The sequence below is a fragment of the Hipposideros armiger genome, unplaced genomic scaffold (genome assembly GCF_001890085.2).
Source record: "Hipposideros armiger isolate ML-2016 unplaced genomic scaffold, ASM189008v1 scaffold_22, whole genome shotgun sequence".
Lineage (NCBI taxonomy): Eukaryota > Metazoa > Chordata > Mammalia > Chiroptera > Hipposideridae > Hipposideros > Hipposideros armiger.
Genome location: NW_017731372.1, coordinates 2,018,630 through 2,043,107, shown reverse-complemented (window position 1 = coordinate 2,043,107; position 24,478 = coordinate 2,018,630). Strand labels below are relative to the sequence as shown.

The window sequence follows — 24,478 nt, the reverse complement described above, 5'->3', positions numbered from 1 at the left end:
GGGTAACAATGAAACAACACAGAGTATGACTGAGTTAGAATTCCGATACGCTGAAAGCTTTTACAGAGGGTATTTGAAAATGCAAACTTAGTTCATTGTGTTTATTTTAAAAATTCTGTTGACTAAGGTTCATTTTAAATTGTTTGAAAAGTTTGTAGTAGGTGCTCAAATGATTTTTAAATAGATGAATAAATGATTATTAAATATCAAAACTTTGTTATGATGAATATTGAGGTTTTTTTATTCTTTGTTAATAGTTTTTTTTATATTATGTAAAATGTTAGAAATTATCAAGATGATGAATAATCTGGATTATGATTTGTGTTCAGTCAGTTAAGAATCCCTCAAAGACAATATCGTGGTTAATGCGTGTGTTCTTATTCTGTTGCTGATTTGGAGGGCTGGGGAAGACTGCTGGCAGCTTCTGTTTCTTTGGACATGAGATAGATGCAGATGACATGAATCCTCACGATATAAAAAGCACTCTGTGGTTAATATGATATTCGCTAACATTCCACTTATTCTGAGCTTACTCCTCTGTGGTTATTTTAACTGTCCAGAACATAACAACACATCTCTAAATGAACACGAAAGCTTTGTTTGTTTATTTCGTTAGCAAATGTTCATTCCATAAATATTTACCAAGGCGTCTTATGTCCCAGAGTTATGCTGGTTTGGGGGGATTAAAAATATAAAAACATGTCTTTTCTATCGTTGAATCCCTGAGGGCTGGCAGATAAACAGGCTTTAAAACATTGTGTGTTTTAAAGGGTCAGGAAATGCAAATTGGGATGCGATGGTCACTGAAAGGTTTCTGGAGGATCCTGTATCCTGAGGATGAGCAAGAACTAGAAAGAAGACGTGGTAAAAGGAGTTTAGGAAGAAGAACTCGAGGCGCTCATCTCCTCAGAGTTGTCCCGTAGCCCTTCACTCAGTATTTAGATAATAGTTTATTAGACTTCGAACTTTCTTCCCTGATCACAGCTGGTGAGAAATGAGTAGGTTTCTGAAAGCAGGCACGCAGATAATGAAGGCAAGAATGAAAGCAGATAGGCTGTGTATTTTTCTATAACCTTTACTGACTGCTTCCTACATTCTAGGCACTCTTCTAATTAAGCACTTCCAATGTTTGACTTATATAATCTTTACAACAGTCTTCTGAAATGTAATTTCTATTATAATCTTCATTTTATAGGTAGAGAAACCAAGGTACAGAAAGGTTAGGGAACTTGCCCAAGGTGACACAATTAGTAAGGTTAAGTCAGAATTCTAATCAAGGCAGATTGGCTTTTGACCACAATGCTACACTGACAACTCATTCAGGGTACAGTAATTAATCACTTCCTGTATGCCAGGCACTGCACTTAGCTATGAGGATGGAAAGGTAAATGAGAATCACTGTAGTCAGTGAAGAAAATAGATGTGTAAAGAAATACTCACCAGCCATGTGATATGTGCTGTAGTGGAAAGAAGGTAGCAGGTTGAGGAATTACAGAGGAAGACATGATTTACTCTGTTTAGAGAGTAAATCTTCCCCCCACCACTGAATGTTCTTTATATGACATTGTTTCTGAACCTCTTACCACTGCCTTTGCCCCATTCTAATTGTGTTGTAGTATATAGAGTGTCTCTTAAAATATCATGTCCAGAATTAACCAACTCAAGATGTGCCTGGCACAGCAGCACTGTTACCATCTGGGTTCAGGCAGATTGCTCATTTTCTGTGGGGTTGATGGGCTTACACTCTATCCAGTTGAGGATCACTGCTCATCCACTCAGTCACGGCAGCATTGTACCTCTCAGATGCATTTGGCCCAACAGAAGGTTGAAAACTACTAATCTTCATCATAGTGTGTTATTAGATGTGCTTTAGATTTTTTAGCAGCCTTATTACATTCAACTCACAGTGAACTTGTGGCCACTTGACCTCAGATGCTTAACTATGGCCTGGTGACAAATGGGAGTTCTCCACCCTGCTCTTGGGAAACTGATTTTCACTTTTTTAGTGTAAACTTAGAACTTTATATTATACTTACCCCAAATAAAACATCATTTATGTGTAGGAAATATAATGATAGCTCTATTTTTGAGTTCATCTGTATGCCAGGTGCTATGCTAAATAATTGACATTTATCTCACTTAGTTTTGACACCAATGTTAGGCATGTAATTGTTATGCCTTTACAGAAGAATAAACTGAAGCTCACACTCCTTGTAAAGTATCCCCATGGTCACATAGCTAGTCGCTGGAAGGTCTTTTCTATTCCCGAATCCCATGTTCTTTACCACTATTTTCTGTTACCTCTCCAGTTCATTTTTTAGTAATGCTATTTAAACTTGCATTCAATGTAGCACATGCTTATTGAGTGCCTACTGTGTGCGAGGAATTGGGCTTGGCCAGAGGTGTGAATCTGTGCAACCTGTCTAGTTAACTACAAGTTACTTACTACTGCCCAAAACTAGGATGTTTTGAGAGATAATAATTTAAACATTTTTTAATTTAAATAAAACTCCCATCTAACAGCTCTGCTCTTCTGACAGTTTTAATTTTTTTAAAGCTTTCCTTAAAATGTTTACTGAAACATTACAACATTAAATCATTTGTAAAGTCACATTTATTTTTATCCCCTTTATTTCTTCATATTTCCTTCTTAGCAGGTATTTAAATATTTACAAAGTTATCATTGTCCATCTGATTTTGTACCATACTTTTTTTATGAAACTTTTTGTAAATGATTTCTTTTACCTTGAAAGCCTTCTTGTTTATCACTTAAATAGCTGCATCAAAATTGCATTACTTCCTCCAGTTCAGTTAACATTAATTGAAGAATATGTGGTTCTCAGTAGTAAAACTTACCTGCACTACCTCCCTGCTGCTGGTTCTCTATAAAAGAAATGGAAAACTCTCCCTCGCTGGAAGGCCAACTTACTGTAGTACTGACAAGATTTAGTGTTCTTGTGTGGTAGGCAGCCCCTCTGGTCTTTTTCATTTCCTTGGAAAATACTTGGAATCAAGGCTATTACCACCAGGGGACAGATATATTCTATAGTTCTGTGGACTCCTAGATTGATGTAGATAGGTCTATTGACCTTGACTCTGTGGCTTTCAGATAGTTGGCATTTGGACATTTTTATGTTCTTAGATTTATTTGTGACCTTTTATTTTAGAATGGATTCCTTCTTCTTGGCTGAAATGTTTAAATACCTTTACCTGTTATTTGCGGATAAAGAAGACATTATTTTTGACATAGAAGATTATATCTTCACTACAGAAGCTCACCTGTTACCTCTTTGGCTCTCTACTACAAATCAAAGCATCTCCAAGAAGAACACAGTAGGTTATGTTTTTGAATCAAATGTCTTATTGTCTTTATTTCTCTGTGTGTGTTTTACTTTTCCAGATGAAAAGTAATCCATGACTGGAATTCCATAAATGTAGTGTGGTAGGAGGAAACATACACCTGATGGTTTTCTTATTTTGTTCTATTGCATCCTATATACACTTACATTTTATTTAATGTTTCCTTTGAACAAACTGTAATGTTAAGTAAAATAATTACTTTTACTCACATAACATTCTTTTATATTGCAGACTTCAGAATATACAGAACTGGATGACAGTAATTTTGATTGGACTTGTCCAAATACCCAGATTCTCTTCCCTAATGACCCACTGTATGCTCAGAGCATTCGTGAACCCTTGAAAAATGTGGTGGATAAGAGCTGTCCTAGAGGCATCATCAGAGTGTAAGATGTCTTATTTTATATTTGTTAATATCAAAGTTAGTAAATGACAGAGACTGTAAGGAACGTAACAGCCAAGATGACATTCACTTAGACCAAAAACATTGATGTATGTAGCTATTGCTGATTGAAATGAAAATTATTAGTTAGTAAAGTTAGATAGCAAAGTTTATTCTGCAATAGCATCTTTTTCATTATGGAAATTTTCTGAAATTTATCTTTTATTTAATGAGCTAAGTAATAATAGTGAGTGAAAAGCATATAATAGTTTTCAACTTGTTTAGCTGATTTTTATACAGAATAGTTTCATCAGATGCTTCCACATGTCTCGCATATGTAGGAAATGTTTTGTCTTTCACCTATAGTTTTTGTGTAGTGCAAACATAGTTTCTCTTTTGTTTGATTTTATTTTTTGACAAGGTTCTTATTCATTGTTAAATAAAATTTTTGCATTAATGAGTTCATTTTTTTCCAAATAGTTATATTAGAAAGGCCATTACTAGGAAATAAAAATTTTAAGTCAGTGTTACCATTCACTGATATAACTACTGTTTTGCTTTTAAAATCCTGAGAGAAAAACCTGTGTTTTGAGAAAGAAAGCAGTAGTAACAGATCCCAAAGCCAACCAACCTATTCTATACTTTCAAAATATTGGTTATAATTCTGTTGAGTAATGCTACCTTATATATAATATACATGCTTTTATAAATGTAAAAGATTATATTTGAAAGCTATACCACTTATTAATAACCTGTTTTATGTAGTCCATTTCCAGTTATTCCATTTTCAATAGTCTAAAACTAGCAATTTTGCAAATATCTAGCATGATTTTTATTTGCCATGTGTTTTCCCCGGTTCAGATTTGTAGTTTTTTAAGCCTTGCCTATAATTACTTTTAGCAGAGAGGAGAGTTTCAGGAGTGGAACTAAACCCCCCCTGAGAGCCAGAGATTTCATGGCCACAAACCCAGAGCATTTAGAAATCCTGAAGAAGATGGGGGTGAGTTTGATTCACCTCAAAGATGGAAGAGTCCAGTTGGTTCAACATGCAATCCAAGTAAGACATTGCTATACTCCTAAGATACCGCCTCGGCCCTTTTTGGTCTCGTTAGCTTTAGTAAGACACTGGCATTTGGATTTTAAGGAACTTTGTGTGGTTTAAAGTTAGGGAATCAGAAATTTAGGACTTGGAAATATCTTGTAAAGCCATCTAATTCAACCTCTTCATAGTATAAATCAATGAAACCACAAATAAGCTAGGTGGGTGATTTGCTTAAGGTAGTAAAGTCAAATGTAGGACTCAGATCTTTCAATTTTTTTGTTTCTCAGTCCCTTGTCTTTCTACTATTTTTATTTAGAGCATAATCTTAAAAGCTGATGATTAGTTTTAATATTTCTATCTCTGTATTTTACATTATTTTCGTTTCCGAAGAGCTACAGAATCTAAGTATTTTATTCACTATAGAAATAAAAATTTGCACTTATTCGTCTATGCCTAGGGAAAGATAACATGCCTCTTGGGGAAATTTTTATTGATTTTTATTTTAAAAGTTTTCATAACATGAGGTCTTCAAATTATTCACCTTATTAATACGCTAAGTCTGAGAAAATTATATTGTTTGCTAAATAATTTCAATCTAGAACCATAATCAGGTATTCCAAAATCTCAAATTGAGCCTTCACACAACCTCCCCTTCCCCTCAGATTTCTGTCTCATCTCTATCCTCACCATATCCGCCCTCACTTAAAGTGTTTGGCCTGCTTCCATACATTTCACTCGCCCTCACTCCTCAGTGGTGGGAGTGACATCTGCAATGACATTGCTTTCGCTTAGGCCCCCAATGACATAATTGCCACCCAGTGGCCTCTTAATCCTTATATGATCGAACTTTACTGTAACTGTTGACTGACCCGTTTTAAAAACAGACGCCTTGTTTGGCTTCTAGGACATTCCAGCAGCATGTATCTTTCCACCTCTGTTCATTGCCTTGAAATGCCTTCGTAGTTCTCTTTTTTGGGGGCACAAACACTCAGTGTAGGCACTGCCAAAGAATCTGGTCTCACTCTTGTCTCGCTGTCCCCTTCAGCAGCAGTCTCATCCGCTTCTCCAAGCAGCGGTCATGTTGGTGCGCCTGATGTCTTAGAGATGCATGTGTAACCCTGATGCCTAACTTGACTCTTAAACCAACTTTGATCTATCTGTCACACATTTCTGTCTCAGTCGCAGCCTGTCCAAACCTGGATTGTCTCTTCCTGCCCCGACCTCTGTGCATCTTCCTCCTCTCTCTTCTCCCTCTCAGTAAACCTATTATTTTCTAAGTCACCGAAACTAGAAATCTTAGGATAGGCTTGAGTATCTCTGTCTCCTAACTCCTTTCTTTCCTCCTCTATCCTCTAACCCCTTTCAAGTCCCATTGGCTTTTCCTGTAAAGTGTCAGGAATCCATCTTTTTTCTACTATAGTCAGGCACTCGTCAGCTTTTCCTCCGTGAAGACTCAATTCAAATGGCATTCCTAAGCATCTCCCAGACCCACACTGGCAGAATCGGTCATTCCCCTGTCCACTGTTCCACTCGAAAAATCTTACCACAGCTAGTTTTACATGCTTCTCTCCTCCACATACAAACTTCTTAAAGTAGAAGACTGTCCCCTCAGTGCCTCATCAAGTGCTGGGATGTAATAGGTGCCTGATAAATATGTTTTGAACTTAATCTGGTTGTTGGTTCATAATTTCAAAGAAGGGAAGTATGGATCAGGTGTGAGGTTTATTTCTTAAAAGGGGAGACAGTGAAGAAAACAAGCAAAGTGGGCATTTGATCATTGGGTGGCAGTCCAATTATTAATTTGTATCAAGCGTGGTTTATAGAACAGTGAAAGCGATATTGATCAGAATTGTAATTTTCAGAAAATATTTCCAAAAGTAATATCTTTTAGGACAAATCAGTCCATAAATATTTGGTAGGGACCAAAACCGAATGGAGAAAATTTAGAGTAAAAGACTAGAGTGCAGTAGTATTTAAGAAATGAAAAAGTTGAACGTTTCTAGAGAGAAAGGATAAAATGATCTGTTTCTTTCCTAGGCTGCTAGTTCAATTGACGCTGAAGATGGGCTGAGGTTCATGCAGGAGATGATTGAATTGTCGAGTCAGCAACAGAAAGAACAGCAGCTGCCTCCACGCGCTGTACAGATTGTTTCGCACCCGTTTTTTGGCAGGGTGGTGTTGACGGCTGGGCCAGCTCAGTTTGGGCTAGATCTGTCTAAACATAAAGAGGTGCGTACACTTATAATATGTTTGTTGAAAATGAATTAAAAAGACGGTTTAATTATTGTCTAAGTTCATAGTCTCTTCTAATTTAGTCGTTTTAATTTATTTAAAAAACATAAATATTCAGTGTCCCAGAATAAAATGAAGTTACAAGCATATCTTGAAAATGTTGAGTCATTATATATATATATATATATATATATATATATATATATATATATAAAATATGCTTACAGAATTTTACTTAAAATATTGTTCAGGTACTGCCCAATTCTTGGTTTGTTCTCTAATTTAGTACCTTTAATTTATCTAAAAATGGTTTTCAGAATTTTTAAGAACTACTAGAACCTTTCTTTGAACAAGAATAACTCAAGACAGGCTTAATGGAGAGAGCAACTGAAAGCAGAGGTGCTCAGGTGGCGGTGGAGAGTATCAGACTCAGGTTCCACTGAGCAAGCTCGGAAGGCCACTAAGTTCATTCATTGTCTTCGTTTTAAGACAGGAAACAAAGAGCTACATAGCTGAACAGTTCACAAGTTCATCTAACTAATTGGTTGCAGAACTGGGATCTGAACCCAAGTATCCTGATAATCTGAAGGCAGTGCTCTTTGAATTCTGTTCCCCGTAATTTAGACTTGCTCTAGTGTGTGTTATAAAGCTGTGTAGGTTTATAGGTTGATTCCTCCATTCAGCAACTCTTCATTGAGTCCCTGCTATATTCTAGGCACTTTTATAATAGGTGTTTACTGTCTATCAAGTTTATAAAACCGGCGATGATCATGCCCTCGTGAAGTGTACATTCTAGCGGACTATTTTAAAAAATCTTTAACTGCTTTCAAATCAATTCTCTGATGGATTTAATTTTTCTAGGAAGAAGAACTACTTGCAGATTCATGTAGACTAAACCTATTTTTTCCACTCTTTCAAAAATGTTTCTGGTTACCAGTGGTTCCCAGCTGTTGTAAGTGTGGGTGTGAGTATGTAGTGAATCTGCCGTTCCAACTTCACTTCTTACTAGCATTGAGTCTTGGAGCAAATTATGTAACCTGAGCCTCAGTTTCCCCCCCTGTAAAAGGGAAATATTATCTGTGTTGTTTCATTCAGGGTCCTTATAAAGATCAGGTTTAGTCATTTACATAAAAATGCTTCGTAAACTGCAAAGTGCAATAGAAATATTGGTTGTGTACTATGATACGCGAAACATTCCAGACAAAAGTTTATGCTAAATATATATTGGACATGTTACCATTAGCAAAGATATGAGGTCTACTTAAAGCTCTGGAAACTGAATTTTATCTAATGACTAGATAGTGATTTGAGAAGATAAAAAAATATTTACGTTACATTTATTTCTGACAGACCAGAGGATTTGTTGCAAGCAGTAAACCGTACAATGGTTGTTCAGAGCTTACCAACCCCGAGGCGGTGATGGGAAAAATTGCTTTGATCCAAAGAGGACAGTGCATGTTTGCAGAAAAGGCCCGTAACATCCAGAATGCTGGAGCCATCGGTGGCATTGTCATCGGTAAGTCACCCTCTGCCTCATCCTGTTGACTAAGAGGAGACCATTTTTAGGATTGTTTCCCTTTATTTTCCAAAATTGTAGCAGAGTTTGTGGTATTATTTTTTCTTTACTAGATGGCATAATGGACAGGTAATCCAGTGACTCTTAATTTCTATGTATCTCCTATCTCTTTTGAAAGGCTAGATTTGGGTTTCTGTATATTCATGCCAGTAAAAGTACTTGGGTCAGGTAGGATGGTGGGGTAGGGGTGATGAGAAAATGCGCCCGTAAGATCTAGATCTAAAGCCACCCCATTCACCCCCCGCCCAGGGCATGAATTACCTCCTGCCACCTCCAGTGGGAGCCACTGAAAATATTCATTCCTCCACAGAGAGGCAGCCTTTTCAGACACAGGAGGGCTCCTGGTGCTGCCACAAAATCGTGGCGTATCCTTGGCTCAGCTTCACTTGCTTTATCTGCTTATTCATTAGAATATTTTTTTAGTTTTGGTGAAAGTGTTAATAAATATTTTTTAGGTGGTTATAAAGTTTGAAGATAATATATATGCAATTTCTTAGCATAATAGCTGACATAGGTATTAAGTACTAGTTGCTAACAAATTTTTTCTCCTTGGGTCTTTTCCCCGTGAAATTATGGACTTCACATCAATCCCCCAGGCATTTCAACCTGTGTATTTTGCTTTTGTGTTTTTCATAGAAAATCATTTATATCATGACAAGCAGGCCATAACTATCAAGGAAAATAATAAGTTTTTCTATGCTTTAAGTAAATAGGCGTTTACATTCAGAAAGAACTGGAAATGCTGAGGTCACATCCTAGTTGTGAAGTTAGTTCTTCTGCATAGCTTCTCGCACAGGGGAAATCCATTCTGAGTTTTTTCTTTCTAATTAGAATTGATTTCCTTTGTTGAATTCAGGGTAAATAAAAGTTAAGACATTACGGGTAAATAATTCCATTCTGAATTTTTTCTTTCTAATTAGGATAGATTTCCTTTATTGAATTCAGGGTAAATAAAAGTTAAAATATTATGATTTACTTCAGTGAAAAATTATTTTTTTGTTTTCTCCATATGGGCACACCAATGTGGATTTAATGAATGCATACATTTCATTAGTTAAGTAAGTATCAGGAAAATACCTGCTTAATAACTTCAATCAGTGGTTTGCACACTGCAGCCTACAGGCCACGTCCAGCCCACTGCCTGCTCTTGTAAAGGTTGTTGGAACACAGCCATGCACTGTGCTTATGTGTTATCTGGCCTGCTTTCCAGCCACGATGGTGTAGTTGAAAGATTTCAGCAGAGAGCTGGAAAGCCTAAAATAGTCACTGTCTGGCCAATTACAGGAAAGGATGCTGATGGCTGACTTAAGTCATCTCTTTATCCTTGGCTATTTTCTACCCTGAGATTATTTTTATTAAAGAATTTAATAACTTAATATCACTATCATTTTGAACATGTTTTACTGAGACTTTAAAAATATAAAATATGAAAAATAAAGTCTGGAACATATGTGGAATATTTTAGAGTTTCCCTAATTTTTGATAAAGTCTAATGCTCTCAGTATTCTATATTCTGCAATTTGTCAAGTCAAATGTTTTCTGTTTGTTGCAGAATCCTATACTGAATTTTGTAGGTAAATAAATTAAGAGGCAATGATCCTTATTCTCTGAAAATTTATTTTTTAAAGGGAAGCTTTCTTGTGTTGTGACTTCTCCCCCCTAAGTTATTTCATTTCTGATGAGGCATTTTGTTTGGTTTTAATTGTATATAAATGAGCAAATTGGGACTTAATTGTTTCTTATTGCAAGCACTAGAAGACAAATTACCTTAGAAATCATTTGGCTACAGAAGACAATTTATTTAAGCTGGTTTAAGGCAGGTTTGTGTACTATATGGCAATGGAATTATTTTCACTGAACCCAAGAGTAAGACATACAGTTGAGCATTCTAAGGAAGTAGAAGTGGGAACAAAGAATTGTAAGGAACCATGATAGCTAGCGTTTCTCACACCTCTGCCTCTATCTTCGGACCTCCTGGAGATACAGATAACAGAGCTCTTGCTTGTCTCTGCAGTCACGCTTCATTCTCCAGCTTCTCACCAACCTGCCCCCTCTTTGCTCATCAGCTCCAAAACGGCCATTCCCACGGCTACCTGAAAGAGTCTTTCCGTGTGCAACCTCCAGGCCCCCCAAGAGACTGGGGGTCAGGTAGCCTTCCTTTGTCTAATCAGTTATGCTAAGGGGCTGAGTCCTACGTGGTATTCTTCACTTACCTGCACTTAGGCACAGCCTGCCAGAGCGAGCTCTCTGAGAATGGACAGGCAGGAGACTGACATGTGAGACCAGGGGTAGACGTGACTGGTGTCGCCAGTAAAACAGTAGTTAGCAGTCCTGCTACTGTTATTACCAGTATAAGATAGCAATAGGGCTTAATTCAACTTACAGAGGAAAAACCACTACAGTCGTAAGTATTCTTTGTGAATAGTATATAAAATGGAACCAGCAATTTGTAGTTTCGTAAGAGAATATAATGCCATTAGAGGAAATCTTAAACAATGAAATTTCATTCAGAGTTCTTTGTCATCCAAGTCTTTGAATTTTTCCATTTCTAGGCTTTGTCATAAGCATATGAAATTTTTAGTCATAATCATAGAATTTTCTGTTCTACTTTTTTCATGTGACAATATTTTGTTTTTTTTCTGTGTGTTTCATCAAGTAGTTCATTGTAATTATAATAGTTTACAGTTGTTCACAATTATAAATAGCACCCCATATCACCCTTTGGGCATAGATCATTTTGCTTCTTTCTAATTATTTCCTCGGGACATTTCTGGGAGTAGAACCCAAAAAGTGGGCCCAAAAAGTATGTTTCTTTTTATGTCTCCTTATGCAGAAAATTAATGCTGCCAACAGGTAAAAAACAGTGAAGATGGGTAGGTCTGTCTCTTAACAGACAACTGTTTTTATGTTCACTCTGTTCATTTTCCGGCTAGATGACAATGAGGGGAGCAGCAGTGATACTGCCCCTCTGTTCCAGATGGCAGGTGATGGGAAGGACACAGATGACATCAAGATCCCCATGCTTTTCTTATTCAGCAAAGAAGGAAGCATCATACTGGACGCTATCCGGGAATATGAGGAGGTAGAAGTGCTCCTTTCTGACAAAGCGAAAGATCGAGGTAAGGGTAAAAGCATCTATTTTTTTATGCAGGTTAGCATTAACTTTACTAGTTTGATAACAAAAGTGAGTTATACAAAAAAATTGATGTTTCGTTCACTGGTAAAGTCTGTAAAATTTTTAGAAGATGGCTTCAAAATAGATTTTTCGTTTAGAAATAAGAGCAGTGAAACATTTATTTGGTTGTGCCGAGTTAGGATTTTTTAGAATCATATTTTAATGTGCAATTTATAATTTTTGCTATAATTCTGCCCAGTGAAAAAATGCAAGAGAGTATATCAAGAGAGTATTTTTAACATCCTCAAGTGTTCACCATTCAATTTCACCGAATCTGCATCTTCCATTTCTTCCATAAGCAGTAAAATGAGATGGTATAGAATGGTGTGTGTACAACATAATAGTAATTGGGTTTCACCAGGCCACCTGTAATCCAGTGATCACTGTCGTGAAGGCAATAGAAACCTAGCAGCTCCTCTCCACTGAGATCTGTTTATAAGTTACAAAAGTTGCAAATGGCTGATGTCTGAAGAATTTGGCAGCATGCCTTACTGTTTCAAGAGAGTATATATAGTTCTCTCCAGGCCAAAACGTTTGTTAGTAATTTGAAAGCTCTTTGAAACCCCAATTACTGTATAAATGCAAGGTCTTACTAGTACTCTTTTATAGTTTCATACCTAGGAATAGGGAAGAAAAGAGGGAAAGTGAACCATCAGATATAGACGGTGATCTCACGATGGTAACAATCTTTCTTATCCACTGGAGTCACTTATAGAGCTATACTCCTCCCATCCTTCTTAAATGGATAAAGTTGTATAATTTGTTTAGGGTTGTTGAATCCCTTGGGACGTTTGTTTGACCGATATGTAGGAAACTGACTCAATTCAGTATAATTTCCAAGTAGAACAGTAAAAAACAAAAAAAGTTTAGCAATTATCTAGTGCTAGCCAAATCAGTGTTTTGTCTTGTCGTCTTGTATTGCTTTTTTCTTACTTGAGGTTCTTTCCCATGTCACATATTTAAAAGCAGTGGAGTGAGTAGGATGTATGTATGTAAGGATGTTATAGATGGAATCAGAACAGGAAGGATTTCTAGTCTTCTTTAATCCTCCTATGTACATGATGTTTTTTCTGAGCCCTTTTTCTAAACTCAGATCTCCTTTCCTACATATATGCATTTAGGCACATCAAACGCAGGCAAATTATTATTCCATGTAACTCTTTAATGCCTTTGCTTTCTCCCCCCTATTTTGTGCTACCATTGGAATTTCAGCAGCGATATTAAAAGGTAAAATGATTCCAAGCTACATTATTAATAGTAGTAAGTATCTTGCATTAATACATAAATTATATGTATGTGTGTAGACACACACACATACATGACACGTGCACACACACGTGTACATATGTATATAATTTTGTTTCAGTGGCTACTATGATAATATCTGATTTAATGTAATTAGATTATTTTCATGTCTAGTCAGCTGTCCCATAATAATTCTTTATTGATCCTGTCATAACAAATCTTATAAATTAAATATCCCATATAATATGAATTCACTAGTCCGTGTGCATACAAGTCACTAGCAGACATTATTGTTTTGGCATGTATTACTTTTGATCACTTTTTATTTGAACACAAAGTAAAATATTTATAATATCAACTTGTTTTAAAAACTCATGTTTGTAGGAGTGCATGGGGTTAGGACTAGGAGATTATGTTCAAGTGTGTGCTTCCCATACCAGAGATAGGATATAAGAAAAGATAAATTCTACTACTACAAAAAAATTACTCTGAACATTATTCCCTTAAGAACCTTTCAGTAAAGGGGCTTTATTTAAACTATGTATATTTTGAAGTTTCCATAGTCGATACATTTATTGAACTGATTCTGTTGTAGAGTGATCTTTTGACAAACTCTTAAAACTCCCATTTTTGTGTCACTCTTTCAAGAACTATTCAGCTTTATTAACTAAATCAACAAGTTATAATTATTGCTATTTATCAATTAACAAAAGCGAATGATAATGGTTTTATTAAATGAGCTACCTTATTCACTTAGGAAAAGACCCTAAGAAGTTAGTGGTAGTGGCTATCATTAATTGACCCTGTGCCCTTACTGCACGTCCATGTGTCTTCTGCCGCCTCACAGTCAGCTGGTATCTTGGTAAAAGTGTAGATCCCTGAGTCCTTCTGCAGAACCTTGCATCCGACTCGGAAGGTGGAGGATCAGAACATGAAATTTCAAAAAAGTATCCCAGCTAATTGTGCTCAGCTACCCTTTGAGAAACACTGAACAAGACCAAGAAGGCACCCTTTTTTATCTCCCAGCTATGCATCTGGACACACTGTACCACCAGGGTACGAGATAGGATTATATAAGGACACCAAATAATAGATCGCATCAGTAAAATCTGAGCATTAAGATGCCCTCAGATTGCCCTTTCTAAGATCTCAGTCCATAAATACGTATTTCCCTTATAAAGCCACATAGTTTAGCTTGAGCTGTTCCTCCCACATGTTAATACAGAAAATAGAAGCACCAGAGCAAGCCCCCACTCCCACTCCCACCTTCTTATTCTGATAAGCCCCAGTCATCAATATAGAAATATCTGCAGTAGTCCTATCTGCTAGCAGAAGTGTTCAGATATCGTATTACAGTAGCCCCACCCCCACCCCCTTTATCTGCATTTCACTTTCTACAGTTTCAGTTACCCATGGTCAAGCACAGCCCAAAAATATTAAATGGAAAATTCTAGAAATAATCCATGTTTTAAATTGCATGCCTTTCTGAATGGAATAATCCAGCATCTCCACACTATATACACTGCTGCCCTTTAGTCACTTAGTAGCCAGATCAGTTATCAGGTATTTTGAGAGCGAGAGAGAGACCACATTCACATAACTTTTATTACAGTATATTGTTATTAGTTATTGTTGTTAATCTTTTACTGTGCCTAATTTATAAGTTAAACTTTATCATACGTCTGTATGTTTGGAAACATGATGTATATATATATGTAGGGTTCAGTACTATCTGCAGTTTCAGGCATCCACTGGGGGTCTTGGAACGTATCCCCGCGGATAAGGGGGACCACTGTACACATTCTTGTTCATAGGTAAAGAATTAGTAATTTACCAACTGAAACTAGCGCTTCTTCCAGTCAAACCAGTCACACTTCTAAAACCAGCCACACTTCTAAAAATGAGGTTATCCATAAAAATTTTCATACCATGTCTCTCATGTGTCGCGTCTTTCCAAAATGTCAAGTTTATAAAGGTGCGTAACAATTCCAACCCTGTGCCCACAAACAGGAAGACACTGTGTTGTTACCTTTAGATCCAAATTGAAATAGTTTATAAGTAGGAATCAGTTTCCTTCTCTCAGTATTATTTCTCAAGGGAAAAAAAAATCAGCCTTTTAAAGTTTCAGTGTGTTATCATGCTTGCAGTTTGCAGTGTGGGTCTGCAGTGCCTTGAGAGCATAGACAGATGTTTTCAGGGCTGCTCCTCTATTGGCGTCTGCCTGATAAAGACGCAGACAGAGAAAATGGGGGAAAGAAAAGAAAGGTCCCCTGGTTTGAACTGGTCAAGAGTTAAGCCTGGCGATATTAGTTACTTTTCCTAAGATTATCCCCCACTGAGGTTGATGGGGGTAAATGTGTCCTGAAGTGGAACTTTAGAACTTAGATTGCTGTTGGAAAGGATTTGATGCTGAGGAGAAAAATCCAGTATGCATGCAAACGGCCTCTTTGCCTGGAAAGGAACACCCAAATTATTCTTGTTGGTAGAATTGATACTTACCTACCCTCCCTCCTCTAACCTTGGCCTGTTTTCTCATGCATTTTTGCATTTGCAAAATCACTTCCCTCTTTCCGGAAATGCTTTCTCAGTCCCTATCCCCACAGCCATGGTCCTTTTGCTCTTTGAGGACATTTAGCCTCAACATTTAAATGCCATCTTCTTTATGAAATTCCTCATTCTCACAGGTAAAACTGAAGGGCATCTATTTTATATAGTTCTACTTTGGCATTTATATTTCCTGGTACTTCCTTACCTGCTTCTCATCCCTGTATTCATTCCTCTTTCAATAAATGCTGGTTGTAGAGATGAATGAATAATTATAGAACATCCAGTCTCTAAGCCTTTGCCCAAGGTTCCCTTGCCCTGCTATTATTAAAACTGAATATATTTCCTTTTCTTTGTATCTAGAGATTTTCTTTATGCTTTATTTGCTTCCTGTATTTCTAATACACCGTTCCTGAATTTAACGAAGTAGTCAGTGGTTTTGCTTTTAGGACTGATACTCCGTACTGATGACAACAGGCATCTTAGAATGCAGGTTTACAGTGGTGTGGCAGACACCCCTTTCTGCCTTTGGGTACTTCAGCTGCCATTTTTACTTTACTGGTTGCTGCCTCTGCTATATATTTGATCTGTTTCTGAACTTGCTCTTCTTTTGCACTAATCTCTTTATTCCTGTGCCAACAAGAAAATTTTGCTGTTTTGAATAGATTTTTAGTATCTGAGAAGGCAGCTCTCACTAATTCTTTTTAGAATTTCTTGATTTCTCTTTGATGTATATTTTTCCATAGGAATTTAAAAATAATTCTGCCTGGTCCCAAAAGTACACAGAAGGAAGTAGAAATGGGATTTATTTTGGAATTGTATAATTGCATGCTTTCCATATAAAATGGGAAAATTTTGTTAAATGTTAAGACTTTCCATCCAGGGATACACACTTGTAAATTTAATCAGATCTTGTTTTATGTTTTCATCAAGATTTTACAGTATTATGCAATACAGGTCTTATATCTTTCATAATAAATTTAATTCTATGTTTTGTAGCTTTCATTTTTATTATGGAAAGGGTACTTAATTGTATTTCTAACCAGTTACTGCTACTGTAGAGGGGTTATTGCTATTTGCCTATTTATCTTATTTTTACTCCTTATCAAATTCTTTTAATAGTGTTTTTAAAAATTAAGAGTTGCTTTGAGTTTAAGTATACAGCACAACTTGAAACAACTTTCCTTTTCCTGTATTTACACTGACTTATGCTATTGTATTAGCTAGATTTCCAAAATAATATTCTATAATATGGAACCCTGGGGTAATTTTTTGTCAAAAGCACAATCTTCATTACTAGGTGAAATAGCCCTATACCTTTTCCTATCTGATACAATGTGGAAAGAAACTTGAAGGGTTTTCTTTGTTTTGGGTTTTTTTTTTTTCAGTTCTCCCTTGAATTTAGGGTAGCCTGGCATAAATGAACTCGAAGCAGCCAGCTTGCTCCCTTCCTTTTATTCTTTGGGCGGTACATGGCTTCCCTAATTTTCTCATTAAAATTTCCCGTTTTCACAGCTTAGAGAATGTATGGGCACTTCTCCCCTGTACCTCCCCTCCCCCCCAACACACACACCCTAGGAACTTGAACTTCCTAGCCAGGTTATCCTACCAATCAGGGCGTGTGTGCACGCACCCACTGATGCCTTCAGTTTTTCTGGTGTTAGAATACGCCCACCGTCCCTCCTTTGACTAATGAACTCTCCTTATCTTGTAAATCTCAGCTCAAGTGTCACTTTCTGAAGTAAACACTCAAATCTCCTTATTCCTTCCTAACCCCACAACATGTGTCACAGAGGTCTCCATTTATTTTGTGTGATTCTTTGTAAATGTCGTTTTCCTTTATGGGCTAAAAGATCCATAAGGACGTGTCTGGTGTTTGTTTTTGCCGGGTTTTCTCCTGAGCCCCTTGCACTGTGCCTTCCCCACAGCGGACATCCAGGAGATACCTGCGGATGGACTGCAGAGACCGACAGTGCAGCGCGTGGGCATCGATCCTATTTAAGCACTTCCTTGTAGGAACCCTAAATAAAATGCCTCTAGTGGTTTCAATGTATATTCATTACATTGAGGTTTATCCTACTAGTCAGCCTTCCAGCGGATTTTAGAATGATTATAGTTTATAATTCATAGGCCAAAAATAATGAAATAGAATTTTGTAAGTAATCTTAGTTCTTGGCTTTGTGAAAATATTTTACTTAATCAGTCACGTTAATACCTTTAAATCATCCAAAATTTTGTATCACCTGCATTTTCATGGCTTACTGAGTAGGAATTTTACTTTCCAAAAGAATGTTATCTTAAGATATAGCAATGATACGAGTATGTGCTGTTTAAAATTATTCTATTTAATATGATCTCAGGTGCAAGCTCTCCCAAATTTAGATATTTAATAAATTTTGACACAATGCAAATTTATATGCATTTTCATCGTATTGTTGAGTGTATTTCTTGGTATTTAATATCAGTTGAAGGCAGTCTTATCAGTTACTAGTCATTCCTTTTAATTTGGAAGAACAATTATTTTCTAATGTCCCATTTTGCAAAATGAATATACAGAAAAATGTGATTGCATTATTAGAAGGTACTCTTTTACTCTTCAATGTTAATGTTCACTGTTCTGCATTAATATCATTTTCTTTAACTTCTATTTCTTCATTTTATTGTCAAAACCAGTATGCTTTTGAACGTGATCAATTTTTTTAAGGGGAAAAATAGCATGAAGTTTGTCTCTTTCGTATGCAGATCCTGAGACGGAAAATGAAGAGCAGCCGTCCTCTGAAAATGACTCTCAGAATCAGAGTGCTGAGCAGATGACACCAGGTTCTCAGGAGGTGGAGTTAGTTGATCAGGAGTCTCCTGAGGACAGCGTTCTCAGCTCCCACCCAGAATCATTATCTCCAGCAGACACGGACAGTGCTGCAAACGCTTCTCCTTCCGAACAGAACCCTAATCCCACGGAAAACCATGAGCCGACAAGCCCTGATGGTGAATGTACAGATTTAGATGATAACCAGCTTCAAGAACAGTCAGAAACTGAGGAGGAGCCCCCACCCAGTGTTGGCTGGGGCAAAAAGGCGCAGCCCATAGACTCCATATTAGCAGACTGGAATGAAGATATAGAAGCATTTGAAATGATGGAGAAGGATGAACTATGACTCACTGAAGCACCTGCTGGTAGGTATTTAAAAAGAAGAGGTAACTGTGGTTAGTGGGCTCCCTCAGACCAGGCAGGCTCTCTGGAGGGAGGCGGAGTGTGGCGATGAACAACCACGTTCTGACTGGGATGGTTGGCTGTCCTAGGGATGCGGAGCGGGCCATGGCAGCATTGACCTTGTTAAAGACTGTCCCATCAAAAAGGGAAACTCACAGTTGCCCCCTCAGAGGAGAGCATCCCACCACCCGGCAGCACCCCAGGCCAGGAAAAGCTTGCTGGACGCGCCTAGGAAGCAGGTTTCTGCCGTCTCTGGACAGACAAGAAACAAATTCAGTTAATCGCAGGGTGGGGAATGGGCATTTGTATTGCTTTCTAATTGAAGGAAGCTTGGCTATCTTGGTTTTGGGATGAGAGGCCCTTTTGGGAAGCACATGAGTGTTGTGGGCGTCCTGTTGTGCTGCCTTCCCCAAAACACTCGAAGCGACCTAAGTGGTTATGAAGCAAACGCATTCACGGGGAGAACTGTCTTTGCTCATCACTTTCCCTTGCTTTGTTGTGTAACAAATGATGAAGACGACTTGACTTTTTTCCTCTTAACAATGTCCTTTTCATTTAAACCAAAGCTGAAGCCAGTGTACTTTTCTCAGTGAGTTCTCTGTATAAATACTAATCATTGGGACCAAGTCAAAAGGTCAGATAATATATTGTGGAAATGGGTTACTTAATATTTTTGGAAAATGGAGCAAGGGGGAAACTATAGTATAGTTGCAATATGAACTTGCCATTGGGCCTTCCGTAGGGAAAGCTGTGACTACTCTGAAATGGAACTTAATGTTATATCCTTGTAGGGTAAATTATAGTTCTTTTCCAGTTCATTTCTCTTAGAGGTGATTACCTCTGGCCATCAGCCTTACTCCATCCCATGTTAAGTATGCAGTTTGAGCCACAAGGCCCATATCGCCAATAGCTGAATACATTTTCTTCCGTTTTTCTATCTTAGGAAGCCATGATAAAACTGTGGTAGTGATCTAAAAATCCTGGGGTAGCTACTATTTTTTTTTCTTCTTTGAAACTACATTTTCTAAAGTTGTACTTAAGAAGGCTGTCACATTTTCTGTCGAATCATGGCTTTTAAGTTTGCTTTTGTTTTGTTTTTTAACAAATATTCCTTCTGATATGGACTTGAAAATTAGTCTATGGTAACCTGTGTAAAAAACACACAGTAGCAACTAACATATAGCCATATAGCTTAATGAGAATTTTTTTTCCTTTTTTTCTTCCTCTTTTTTTGTGGCAGTCTGGTGCTGGCCACACTTAAGTTTTTAAAAACTTTGTTGTTGATATTTGTAGATAGCCCTGTAGTTAAAATCATGGCTTTACTCATTTTATTTATTTTTAAAATCTTACCTGAATCAGTTCTAAAGGAATCTTTGTGAGACTTAATTTCCTTTCTCTTTACTATGACATTATAGAATAACCTTCTCGTAAAACAGTTTTGAGGTACTGATGAACTTAAACTGTATATGGAACTGTTAAAAGAACAGCAGTGCTGTGTTGTAGTTATGTATATTCATGTACAGTATGTCTTAGATGCCAGGTAAACATATCATAAGGGGATAAATAGCTGCTTTCCACAATTCCAGCTACACTTAATTGGGTCAGTAAGTAATAAATCTAATAGAGAATTCACTTTGGGGGGAGGAAAAAAGAGTCCAAAAACTTTATTGGCTCTTAATTAAACCTGACACCCAAATGGATATTTTTAGTCACTGCATGTGAAATTTGGTATAAGAAGATATAGAGCTATAAATACACAGAGTATACGAAAGGACAGACATAGTGCTTTGTTCACCTTAACTGCAAAGCTGCCAAAATAGCTGAAGCTTAATTACTTGACTTGCCTTGATTTATAGGACTGGGGCTTGGAGAAAGGAGCAGATGTCCCTCTAAGATTTTGATTACAGAAGCCTTATATTCAGTGATTTGATTTTGTATTTGTAGCTCAGAGCCATTGTAGTCTAAATCTAACTTTTCTAAGTTATCAAAACAACCTAATTTTTTTCCCAGCAAAGATCTTGTGGCATACAATGCAACGCCAGCTTACTGTCACCCTCCCTTCCTTTGGCCGTTAGGGGGAGTTGTTGCCATTCATTGAGGTCTAGAAGCAGATTATTCACCTGTTTAGAAAAGTGAATCCTAAAAAAAAATTAACACCCAGAAGGAATTATACTTGATTTTTTTTTCCCATTTAAGAAAAGAAGGTGTCACATTCAGCTTTAAAGCTCCAACATTGCAATTGACTACATTTCTTATTTGACATACTGCCATGAAGTTGTTTTTGAGTTCATTAAAAAATTCCAACAGCATTAGTTTTTTTTGTTTTTTTTTTTTTTTTTAAATACCTTTCCTATACATTTTATTTACTTCCTAAAGATTCAGGGGATCTTACGAGACCCTGAATTTTAGAAACATCTGGTCTACCTCAGTTAAATGTTGACTGCATAGAAATAGAGCTGAAGTAGTCACCACAGCCATAAAATTGTTTGACTAAGAAGGATTTATACAATGTTTACAAATCTGGAATCAAGTAAGGATTTTATCTGAAAGTTAAAAGTTAGATATTAGAGCAAATATTTAATTCAGGTATTTTCAAGTTTTGAAACTTAACTTGTTTACCTACTAAAAATAGCTGTAGTTTTTCTGCTTATGAAAGTCCATTGGAATAATGTACCTTAATTTGCAATACTTTTCCCATAAAGTTTTAGGTGTGAAAGGATTGTAATTTACTAGATATGTTTGGGATGGGATATTTTCATGGGTAGGTATTGTTTTTTTCTTTTTAACCTTAATAGGCTTCCAACAGGAATACAGTTGTTTCAGAACAAATAATTTTTTGATATTATTCTTTTCACCGTCTTCACAGTATTAGAGAGAAAAATTGTGCACGCTCTGATTTTAATTTCTCTAATATAATTACTCTCTTGAGAATTATTTTTAATTTAAATTACCATCACACAGCCCTTTTTATAATAAAACCAGCATTTGTTCTCTCACCAAACCCCATGCCAAATTCATCATAAGAAAAGCTCAGCATAAGTAATTCAAATAGTGCTTATAATTTTTGGTGGGGGAGGGGGGTTAGTAACTATGCCAACTGGTCGTTTTATGCACAAGGCTTCAGTCAGAACATAGAAAAAAAAAACATTCTGTGAATGAAATATTGTATGTTCAGATTTTATAAAAGACATTTTTAAAAGCCCAATTTACAGCCGTATATTTTCTTATGATGTAATTTATGAAAAAGATGTCTGTACTAACAGGTGCTGTAACACTACTGTTGTTGGATTTTATTGTTTGGTGATAAATGTATACAATATTTCTAAGGGAAACTATGTACTGTGATGTAAAAGTCTGGGCAAAATGTATATAATCCTTGTATATAATTGTGTATTTGATTATAATTACTGATTGTAAAGATTTAATAAAATATGTAAATATTCTGGTCTCGTTTTCATTTCAATTTTTAGCATCACTTTGCCTATCTTTATACTTTGATATCCGTTAAAAAGTTTTCTCACCACTCTGTCTTCCCTTTAACTCTCCATCAGGTGCAAGTGATCACGGATTCATCGCACACAAAGATGCCGCTATGAAATTTGTCTTGACTGTACTAAGTCACAAACACGACTGGCGATAGGTTACGGTAGAGGGGGAAGATAAAGAAGCAATGAGTCACGATACTTAACGATTAGATATTTGAAAATTTGTGTGCAATGAATCTGTGAGATCAGTTGCGCCCAACGGAGGATTAATTTTCATTTTACCCCAGGGGCATAAATTGGGGGAACATCTTAGGGTATAAAAACACAAACATGCATTCAGCTCAGCTAGTGCCAACGACCCTCAGAGTGGAGTTAGAGTTAGTGATTCACAGTGTCATTGTTGGTAACATCTTCATGTTTTGAGTTTACTTGTATTTCATAAAATCAGTTGTCCTAATGTCATCATCAAAAGAAACACTAACCTCTCCTGTTCGTTCCAGTGAGGCCATTGTCTTTCAGCAGCCACTTTTCATTTCTACTGTTCCAGGGTTTCAGAGCTCAGAGATCTTGAAACATCTGATAATAATCACTGTTACTCATTGACAGTTGCTTTCTTTAAAGACGAGCAAGCTGAGGTTTGACCGATTTTAAGCGTCTTTCTCAAAGTTCCACCTTTGGTGACTGGGCAGTGGAATGGGAGCCCTGGTTTCGTTGCGGAGCCCTTGCTGCCTCCCGCATGCCACCCGCTCCTTCCTGTGTCCTTCTCACCCCTCCTCCCACCCCCGTTTCGGTTTCCACTCCTTTTGCTCAGTCACTACCTTCCCACCTGGGATTGACATTTAGAAATGGTAGCATCCATCCTCAGGTTCTCTGGGCATTCATTCCGGTCAGGCACCACTATTTCAGGAAGAGCGAAAGGATCCTGTAGTATCTCTTGGAAGATTTCAAAAGGGGGCGTTGCTTTTCTGAGTAAAGCAAACTTAAGAGGCCTGCCTACTAAGAGAAGTAATTTAAGGGTTAATTGAGAATAGTAGGCCTCAGCATCTGCCTGCTTTAGGCTTATAACTCTCAAAGCCTTGCTCTTTTTTTTTTTTAAGATTTTTATTGGGGAATTGGGGGATGGGAACAGTGCTGGGGAATTGGGGGAAGGGGAACAGACAAGTTGCTGTCCTTTTGTTCTTCAGTCTAGTTGTGGAGGACGTGGCTTCACTGGCCCAAGCTGGCACCATCATTGCGCTCTTCCTGGGCGAGGCAGATCAGTCGCTGGCTTCTGGACGGCTGCTGGCCGCTCACGCTGCCTGCTGGCTACACACGGTAGCCCATGGCAACCCACTGCCACAGGGGCTGCAGCCTACGCCGTCGCCAGCGACTCACGCAGCCCAGCTCCAGGTCGAGCTGTTGTTCAGCATCTTAGCTGTGGAGGGCAGCATCACTGGCCCTCATATGTGGGATCTGAACCAGGGCCCTCTGGCGTCCCAAGCCAGTTCTTAACCATCGCGCCACTCGGCTGGCCCTCGAAGCCTTGCTCTTGATTTACCCCCAATAAGCCTGGAGATCTCTAACTTTTTATCTACCCTCTTCAATGAAATAGTAAATAGGAGGCCACTGATTGGCCCTTGGGGATTGTCTGAAGCCATAAAAGAATGCACTTGCCATTCCTGGATGACAGTAGGAGAAACGCTTAAGTTGAAAAGTTCTGCGGTGTGTGACAGAACGCATTGCTACCCTTGGTTCAGTCTTGGTGATGCTAAGAAGCAGCAGCAGCAGGAAATGTTGAAAAAGTACTCGATATAACAGGATGGGATTTCTTAAAACGTTTGAAATGCTCCCTCACATGGTTGAGAGCACCGAAGTCCCTAAATCGTCAAAAACAAAGGAATTTAATACCAAGGAACTGGCTGCCACCCTCCCCGCCGCCACCATGAACGACCCTGGTGCTGGAGCTGGCAACATGAGTTACACCTTCCACAGGGGCCCCGCCTGTACCTTTCCTGAAAAGTCGTTAGGGCCCAAGAGGCAGTCGGACAAACACTGCAAGCTAGCTTGTCTTGCCTCCCCTTTCCCCACTCTCCCATCCCACTTCCGTTTGTAGAGTAAATCAGTCCCACATGGCTGCTGCCTTTAGAAGGGCCAGTCTGTTCACTGAGCTCTTCCCTCTCCTGCACTAAGCTCATTGAATTCCAGCCCCAGCTATCTTCCTGCATCGTTAAAAACTTTTTTTTTTTT

General features: G+C 37.7%; 1 protein-coding gene and 1 long non-coding RNA gene across 8 annotated transcripts in view; one reads left to right on the top strand and one right to left on the bottom strand.

The window, feature by feature from the left end:
• EDEM3 (ER degradation enhancing alpha-mannosidase like protein 3) overlaps positions 1 to 22,210 on the top strand; it is a 72,124-nt gene extending 49,914 nt beyond the window's left edge. Inside the window, exons 14-22 of one of the 7 annotated variants that reach the window (XM_019635483.1) lie at positions 3,168 to 3,333; positions 3,592 to 3,746; positions 4,643 to 4,799; positions 6,822 to 7,013; positions 8,367 to 8,532; positions 11,526 to 11,711; positions 12,980 to 13,027; positions 18,299 to 18,730; positions 18,857 to 22,210. In XM_019635483.1, the coding sequence (XP_019491028.1) occupies positions 3,168 to 3,333; positions 3,592 to 3,746; positions 4,643 to 4,799; positions 6,822 to 7,013; positions 8,367 to 8,532; positions 11,526 to 11,711; positions 12,980 to 13,027; positions 18,299 to 18,711 (1,483 nt within the window). In that variant the 3' untranslated portion in view covers positions 18,712 to 18,730; positions 18,857 to 22,210. Of the gene's footprint in view, positions 1 to 3,167; positions 3,334 to 3,591; positions 3,747 to 4,642; positions 4,800 to 6,821; positions 7,014 to 8,366; positions 8,533 to 11,525; positions 11,712 to 12,979; positions 13,028 to 18,298 lie in introns of all 7 variants that reach the window. The other 6 variants (XM_019635489.1, XM_019635484.1, XM_019635485.1 and 3 more) reach the window with 6 other exon arrangements.
• LOC109379136 (uncharacterized) overlaps positions 8,513 to 24,478 on the bottom strand; it is a 30,271-nt gene continuing 14,305 nt past the window's right edge. The window contains exon 4 of the long non-coding RNA XR_002123116.1: positions 8,513 to 8,561. This is a non-coding gene — a long non-coding RNA (uncharacterized LOC109379136). The remainder of the gene's footprint in view (positions 8,562 to 24,478) is intronic.